The sequence below is a fragment of the Plasmodium cynomolgi genome, chromosome 9 (assembly GCF_000321355.1).
Source record: "Plasmodium cynomolgi strain B DNA, chromosome 9, whole genome shotgun sequence".
Classification (NCBI taxonomy): Eukaryota; Apicomplexa; class Aconoidasida; order Haemosporida; family Plasmodiidae; genus Plasmodium; species Plasmodium cynomolgi.
Genome location: NC_020402.1, coordinates 760,899 through 769,670, shown reverse-complemented (window position 1 = coordinate 769,670; position 8,772 = coordinate 760,899). Strand labels below are relative to the sequence as shown.

The 8,772-nt window shown below is 35.2% G+C and overlaps 2 protein-coding genes across 2 annotated transcripts; one reads left to right on the top strand and one right to left on the bottom strand.

Moving 5' to 3' along the window:
* Positions 1–1,811: 1,811 nt before the first annotated feature.
* PCYB_092780 (hypothetical protein) lies at positions 1,812–5,261 on the top strand (the record flags this gene model as incomplete). Its single annotated transcript, XM_004222392.1, has 1 exon — positions 1,812–5,261. The coding sequence occupies one exon, from the start codon at positions 1,812–1,814 to the stop codon at positions 5,259–5,261; it is 3,450 nt and encodes a 1,149-aa protein (XP_004222440.1).
* Positions 5,262–6,002: 741 nt separating this feature from the next.
* On the bottom strand, positions 6,003–8,387 carry PCYB_092770 (ABC transporter; the record flags this gene model as incomplete). The annotated part of the gene is made up of 2 exons (XM_004222391.1): positions 6,003–7,547; positions 8,175–8,387. The coding sequence occupies 2 exons, from the start codon at positions 8,385–8,387 to the stop codon at positions 6,003–6,005; spliced, it is 1,758 nt and encodes a 585-aa protein (XP_004222439.1).
* Between the last annotated feature and the right edge of the window lie 385 nt (positions 8,388–8,772).

Genomic DNA, 8,772 nt, shown 5'->3' with positions numbered 1-8,772 from the left:
TGTATATATAACCTTCTTGAAGCAGCTTCAGTATAGGGCGAAATATATACATTCCGGATTATTTATGCGTAAATAGATGTTCAATTATTGCACTGTTCATGTTATTTTCTGAAAAATACATGCATGATGTTTCCTTGTAGTGCTTAAATGAGCAAATATAGCCTTGTGTGCAATTTTTTAATAGAAAAAATTGCAAATAATTTGTGTAGATACAATGAAACATATAATGGCAATTACAAAATGTTCAGTTATTAACATCTTGTTCTTGTTACTTCTGTTTTATCAAGAATGTTCAAGCTGTCAAAAAGCGCTAAATAATGGCAAGAATAACTATGGATTAAACGACGATGAATTAGGGGCAATACTATTCGGGCTTAATTATGACTCAATAGCCAAAAATAAAGAGAATTTGGAAAAAAGGAAAAATGTAGAAAATGAATCCATATTCCTTCGTAATTTTGCCAATGAAGACACATCGGAAAACACGCAGAGTAAAAAAGCACAAAAGGATATTGAAACTGAAAGTGTGAATAGCAACAAAAAAGAGGTTGCTGCGTCACAGAAGAATGACACAAGTAATAAGAGCGCGTCCGTTAAAAATGAAAAGGTTGAACTAAAGAATGATAAACTGTTACGGAAAAATTATGAAAAGGATGAAGTAAACAAAAAGGGAGATAACACAAGCACTACTAATAATCATGATTTAACAAATAGAAGTGAAAAACAAAGTGTAGAGATTACGGGATCCCCCAATATAAATAACTACCTACAAAAAACAGGTGACACGAATATAGAAAAATCGGAGTCTCTGCAAAAAGATGTAAACATTAAAAATCATAATGGAGAAGCTAATGACGCGAAAAGGTTAGATAACGGACAAACAAACCATGAAAAGAGTAAAATATCGAAAGACACCATTGATAAAGGTGTTCAATCGAATGAGCTCACAATTTTGGCCAGTAACAGGTTAGATACAAAATCTGAAGGATTAGCTAAAAAAGAAAATGAACTCAAAAGTGCCAATTTGGAAGAGAATCAGAATGCAAAAAAAGACTTATTAAAAAATGCCCAAAAAAGAGAAGATGACAAAAAAATATCTCATCCTGCAAATTCCAATAGTGATCAGTATGGTGTGCAAGTTTCACAAAATAATGAAGAGGTAAAAAATACAAATACTAAGAGTGTATCCCATTCTGAAGATCATAGTGTGAGCTATTCAGGAGAAAAATTCGGTACGCACGTTGCAAATTCCCAAAAAGACATGCTGAAAATTATAAAACCAGTGCAATTCGATGAAAGCGCATACGGTAAATTAAATGATGGCTCTCCTGAATATGATGAAAATGAAATTTTAAACAAAGTAAACAAAAACAATGAAAATATCTTTTCCGAAAAGATAACTTTAAGAAAAGGTACTAAAGACAGAAACGAATATGAATACTTCAAGCTGAAAAGTAATGACTTTAAAGTATTAGGAATAATAAATAAATATTCCTCAAGAGGGGGATTCTCCATATCGGTTCACTGCGGAGGGTATGACGATTTCGATGAAGTTCCAGGAATTTCTAACTTATTGCAGCATGCTATTTTTTACAAATCTGAAAAAAGAAACACAACGCGTTTTAAGCGAATTGGGAAAGTATTCATCAAAATATAACAGCTATACTAGTGAATCTTTTACTAGTTACTATGCAACTGCCCATTCTGAAGACATTTACCATTTGCTTAATTTATTTGCAGAAAATTTGTTTTACCCTGTGTTTAGTGAAGAACATATACAAAATGAAGTTAAAGAAATTCATAATAAATATATGTCTATAGAAAATAATCTTGAATCTTGCCTGAAAATTGCTAGTCAGTACATCACAGATTTTAAGTATTCGAAATTTTTCGTCAATGGAAATTACACCACCTTGTGCGAAAACGTTTTAAAGAATAGGCTAAGCATAAAAAACATTTTGACTGAATTTCATAAAAAATGTTATCAGCCAAGAAATATGTCACTAACAATACTGCTAGGAAACAAGGTAAATACTGCCGATCACTACAACATGAAAGATGTTGAAAATATGGTTGCCCACATATTTGGAAAGATAAAAAATGAGAGCTACCCCATTGATGGGGATGTTATAAAGAAACAAATTAATCGTATGGAATCAGAAAGGGTAAATTTTAATGGGAAAAAAGACAATTACAATGATGCAAATTTCATCTACATGGAGGGGCGAGATGAAAAGGAAGCTGCGTTTGTCCAATCTATGAATGAGCTTCATTACTCGCTTGATTTAAACCAGAAGAGCAGGTATGTTGAAATCATAAAAAAAGAAGAATGGGGGGATCAACTTTACCTATACTGGAGCTCCAAAACTAATGCTGAGTTGTGTAAAAAGATTGAAGAGTTTGGATCAATGACATTTTTACGTGAAATATTTTCTGACTTCAGAAGGAACGGATTTTATTATAAAATATCTGTGGAAAATAAATATGTCTATGATTTGGAGGTTACCAGCATATGTAACAAATACTACTTGAATTTCGGAATATTGGTAAAATTAACACAAAGTGGGAAAAGTAACCTCGCTCATTTGATACACATATGCAACGTGTTCGTTAACGAAATAAGCAAATTATTTGATCGTGATAGTTTAGATAAAGGTATAAGTAAATACATCCTTGACTATTACAGGGAGAAGGCATTGGTCACCGATTTGAATTTTAACAGTGATAATGTTAATGTAAGCATTGATGATTTAGTAATTTATTCGAACAGACTGCTAGTTCACGCTGATGACCCATCTTCCCTTTTAACCATTCATAGTTTAATTGAAGACAAGCATAAAAATGACTTTCGCAATCACATTAAAATAACAAGTTTGGTAGGATCTCTAATTAGAAATGATAATTTAAATATTATAAACGTTGTAGATGCATTCAGCTTAACAAACCAGGGTCAAATTCCGAACACTACCATAACGTATGCTTTAGGGGAAAATCCATATTTGGTTGGTCAAGGGGGAGTTACAAACGATGTAAATATTGCACTTCCAGAAATAAAAGTTTGCCCTTTCAACAGCTTTGACAATAACAACGCTTTACATGAAGAATCATTTTTCTGTGTCCCATACAACAATAAAGAAAACTTTGAATTTTCAGACACTAAACCAATGTTTGTGTCTGAGGAAAATAAGAATGAGTTCAGAGCTAGCGTTTTGTATAGCATGCCTTGTTTGATTAAATCATCCTACGGGTACAATATTTATTTTAAAAGAGGTCTAACAGATGCTTCAAAAGTAAAAGCGGATTTCATTTTTTATTTCCCTTCTGAAAAGATTACTTTTTATGAAGCTATTTTTTCCCGTATACACATTATAATTTTGAGGAAAAAAATAAAACTCTTCCTCACTGATTATGCTAGCTGTTCGGTAAATGTACATATCAAGCGGAACGCAGAATCGTACAGTGTACACGTGGACACTAACAGCTATCATTTCTCAGAATTGTTTAGCAAACTAGGGGACCTTTTATCAGTGAAAGAAACCCCCTCCAAAGAAGAATTTGCCGATGCTTATGATGAGTTAAATATGTACGTGAGAAGTAGCAGAAAATTGGGAGCAGGAAATTCGTTAAAAATTATGCATTCCTTATTTAACCAATATGAGCCAACGGACAAAGAAATGGATGACCTTTTAAGCGCATACTTCTTTTATCCCTCATATACGGATTACACCAAATATGTAGTTGATTTTTTTCATAGAAATTATGTTAGCATATTTATATATGGAAATATTGCAATGACGACGGAAAAGGAGAACGAAAATGCAACTAGCTACACTGACCAGAATGCTGACAATGGGGGCAGCGGCGTTCCGAATAGCAGGAGGCATAATGTTAATGATAATACTAATGCTAGTGCTACTGTTAGTGTTAATGGCAATGGGGGTTGGCACAGATCTAGTCTGATGCTTTACGCCGAGGAGAATAATAAAGGCAGTGCCTCACAGTGGGAGGAACGAGATAACAGGCTGAACGCGCAAGAAAAGCTCGGAGAACAGGCGTTTGCACCAGATTCCATTCAAATATCTCACAACGGGGTAGGGATAGAATACTTAGTTAACCTGTCGGAGTCATTCATAAAGAAAGTGACCAATGGAGTTGTAAGACGAAGCGAGTCCACGTACTACACGAGCAAGTTAGTTCATAATGAAGATGTAGAAATAAATATCCCCAATATGTCTCAAAATGGGAGCAGTTCAATAATAGTGTCCTACACAATCGAATCAGAAAGTATGTTAAGCGATGTTTTAATTAACATTATCGTTGATTTAATATCATCCGACTTTGTTAAAGTTTCTAAACTAAGATATAATGATGGTAACATGGTTGAAGTAAAACCATTTTTCACGCGCTATGGGTTAAGTGGATTGCTTTTTGTTATTCAGAGTTTTGACAAGGATGTTGAAAAACTGGAGGCACATATATGCACCTTTGTAAAATATGTGATATTTCAACTGATGAACATTGGAATGTCTGATATGGTGAAAAAGCTGGAATCCATGAAGGAGTATTATATCATAAATAACACCATATTTACGTTCGACCAAGAGTATGCATCCATAACGGATCAGCTAACCTCTGGAATGGAGTGCTTTGACAAAAAATACAAAATTATAAAAATATTCGATGAATTAATTAATTGCCCCAAAATAATTTTGAATAAAATGAACGCTATTTTAAAAAACTCCAAGAAGGCAATTTTTAAGGAATATAAAGCAGATCACGCGTCTTCTAGCAAAAGCGACCAAGTTGACAATGAGAACTCATACATGTGCAATTATTCCCACAAGGTGCCTGCGAAATTGTCAAGTGTGCAACTGGCAGCGAATTCTCGGTTGGCTAAGAAAAAGCAACCAAAAGAGAGAACTTTGCGCAATGACACATTTAGGATGAGCAAATTACGCAAAATGGAGAATTTCATTAATGTGTCAAATTTCGTTCAGATAAAAAGCAAAGGGTTCTTTCAGTACGTTATCGATTATTTTAGGGGTAACGTGAACTCGCCCTTGAATGACAACAATTATCTCGACTTTAAAAGCTGCGACGAAGAAATGTCCAAAAGGAACTTCCGCGTATTTTACAATTTTGCCAATGACGTAAATAAAATAAGGGAGTACTTTCTCCTTAAGTTTTCCAGTGATAAAGAAATTAGGGAGAAGTGCTCCGTAGATTATGAAGAAATTAGACAGTATTGCAGTGAACACTAATTAATGGTCACCAAACGGGGGAACATCAAAAATGATGTGAAAATAGCAATGTAAAGCTGAGACCTAGGCATGGCGTGATAAAAAGCTCATGCTTTGGGAGCTTCCCTATTTTATGTTTTTCCGTATTGCATAGGGGGCCTACACTTTAGATAACTTTTCACAGGACACTCATTCTTGCTGCTTTTTTAACATTCGATTGTGTGCCGTTTTTTTTGTCTGCACACTATGCGTAAATGGACAGATCCCCACCCCATTTGTTAACTCGTTGAACATGCACCGTGATAAGTTAATAAATCCTTTTTTTTCGTGACTGCCATTTATTTTTACTTTTTCATGTTTTTATTAAGCGGCAATTTGCTCCGCTTCGCCCTAATTCGTGTAAAATTTTAAAGTTGTATAAGCTTTTTTTCACCGTAGTGAAACATTTACGTATGAATACTTTTCGCACGGATGCGCACATTTAAATGTGGACTTGTTTTCCTTGTGTCTTATTTTCAACCTGCATAAAAATTTCCACGTGTTTTATTTTTTTTCCGTATGACTTTTGCCTCACCCAGAGACTAATTCGATAGTTTCGTTTAAATTGTTAATTACAGTGTTTATTTTGATAAAAAAAAAACGAAATGCGAAGAGTGGTGATCAGTTTGGTGACATATGCCCATACGCACATTGCACATTGTCACATGCACAACCATGCGTGTTGCCGAAAATGGGCTCGATAAAAAAACTTAAACAAATGCACTATATCTTATTTTCCAGGAGCAACTTGGCATATTTATCGAAGTCATAGTCAATTTTAATCAACTCCTTCGTTAGGTTGTTTATGTGATATATTTCATCTGCTACATGTTTTATCAAATACGTATCGTGACTAATAATAATGAGTCCTCCCTTGTACAAATTTAAGGCTACAATTAAAGCTTGGACAGATTCAATGTCAAGGTGATTGGACGGTTCATCAAGAATTAATATATTTGGATTTTTATAAGCCAAAATGGCTAGTGCCAATTTGCTTTTCTGGCCTCCAGAAAGGACATAAATTGGTTCGTATAAGACGTTCGTCGGAATGTTAAATTTGTTGAAGTATTTTATAGCTTCTTCTTCTTTTATATTTTTGTTGGAATAATTGTACTGCAGCTGCTGAATGGAGTTAAAGATGGGATTTAAGCTGTCTACATGATACTGGGAGTAGTAACCGATATTGGCCTTATTGCTCACATGTAACTCCCCCTCGAAAGTGTCTATTAGGTTTAAAATAATTTTAATTAATGTCGTTTTTCCACTTCCATTAACCCCACATATGGCAATTCTAGAGTCCATGTCTACTTCGAAGGTAGCATTTTTAAATAAAAATTCATGTCTAAACTGATAATCATCGCTACGTGCTGTAGTTTCATCTTCCCCTTTGGTGCCGTTGTGTGACTTCTCGTTAACTTTCCCGTTCGTGTCTTCCACAGTATCTGCTATAATAATATTTGCGTTCTTTTTTATTTGTAAATTTTTAAACATTTCATTTTTAAAGGAAATATTTTTGAGCCGTATGAGCACATTGGATGTGTAAAAGGGTTCCAAAAAGGAAAAGCTGAATGGAGTTTCTTCCTTTTCTAAATTTACTACAGGTAATTTGTTTAAAAGTTTTATTCTACTTTGGACCAAAGCTGCTCTTTTTGAGTTGCACCTAAATCTGTCTATAAATTTCTGCACGTGTTTTTTCTTCATTTCGATGGAATCATGTTCTCTCTGTTGTTGCAGTAGATGTTCTACTCTAGTTTTTTCAAACTGGTCATAATTTCCAGAATAATAGGTTAACTGCTTCTGATGAAAATGAATAATATCGGTGCAAACTTCATTTAGAAAATCTCTATCATGGGAGACAATAATGCACGTCTTATTTAATTTTTTTATATAATCTATCAAAAATTGTATGGTGTAGATATCCAGATGGTTCGTCGGTTCATCTAGCAATATTATATCATTGTTGCTGAAGAGAATGCGGCTTAGACAGAGTCTCATTCTCATGCCTCCGCTGAGGGAGTTGACTTTTTTCTTCTGCAAATTTGAGTCAAAACCTAGCCCACACAAAATTTTGCTGGCTTCCTTTTCCGCTTCTAAGTAGTTAATGCTGTTCAGTTTTTCATAAATGGTTAGTATCTTTAGGTCGATGTCTTTTTCGTCCTCTTCGCCCCCTTCTCCCCTTTCGTCCACCCCTTCCTCCTCGTGTTTCTGCTTCGCATTCCCCTGCTTAGTTTCTCCGTTTGGACATCCCTCACCGAGAGCCGACTTGCTCTTTTTTAATTCCAGTCGTTCCAATTCTGTCAACAGATCATGTCTTAGTTTGTCGACCATGAGAACACACTCCAGCACGGTCACATCTTCAAGAAATAAATCCTGTTCAATACACGCTATGGATATATCTTTTTTAATTTCTTCAATTTCGTATCTAGCTAGCTTCGCCAAGAGGGTACTTTTCCCGATTCCATTTTTTCCTATGAGTCCATATTTATTCATGACGTTTATTTTTAGAGTGGTATCCGTTAGTAAACTCCTTTGTCCAATGCTTAGGGTAAAATTATCAATTCGGATATCATACATTTTTTCAATTTTCGTTTTGTTTTTACTTGAATCAGAACAGTGTAACAAATTGTGTACCCGTACAGGGGATGGAATTTTAATTTTATTTTTTACCCATTCTTTAAACAAGTTCAGTTGTTTCTGTCTTTGTTTTTCTTTTTCTTTACTTATTCTTATGCTTTCACTGATAGGGATGCTCGTATTGTAATTAATTTGTTTTTCCTGTATCCCTAAAAACGGATCATAATATCCTACCACATCATTTTTTTTCCAGTATTCCTTTAAGTTCACCATTTTGGCGAGTTTTTGATCATCCGCATTTTTGTTCTCATCAGTCCCTACTCCATTTTCTCTTTTCATATGTTTGTTAAAAATATCTGCAACGGTGCTCTTCTTTATTTTTTCATCCGAGAAGGTAGAGACCAAGTCGTACAAGTAATCTACCCCCTTTTTCTGAATTATGTGCTTTTCATCGTTTATCCTTTCTCGCAAGTACACCTCCGTTTCTTCATCTGGGTCGATTAGCTGGAGCACACTCTCTATGAGTTCCTTCATGTTTCTTTCTTTGGCACGCCAGAGGTTGTGGCCTCTTTGATGCAACTTTCGCTTGTCACTGTTTTGTTTGCTTCTTTATTAGCTATCTTTTATACATTTCCTGCGCGGGTACGGCCGAAGTTTTTGCACGAATGGGCTGCTCACGTTTTGAAGCCTCGCGAACGAGTGCCCCTCGGTTAGGTACTTGTTCCGTTTGGGGTCGCTCCTCTCTCGGGTTCGCTGTTCGTTTCTGTATTGCTGTACGGGGGGGAGGGGACCCGATCACATGGCGCTGCACATGCTTACAATCGTGGCTATCTCGACGATACACTTGTACGTATCCTTTTTTTGCCCATGCAGGGGAACATATTCTAACACCGACTGCTTCGAGATGGAGAAAAATTAT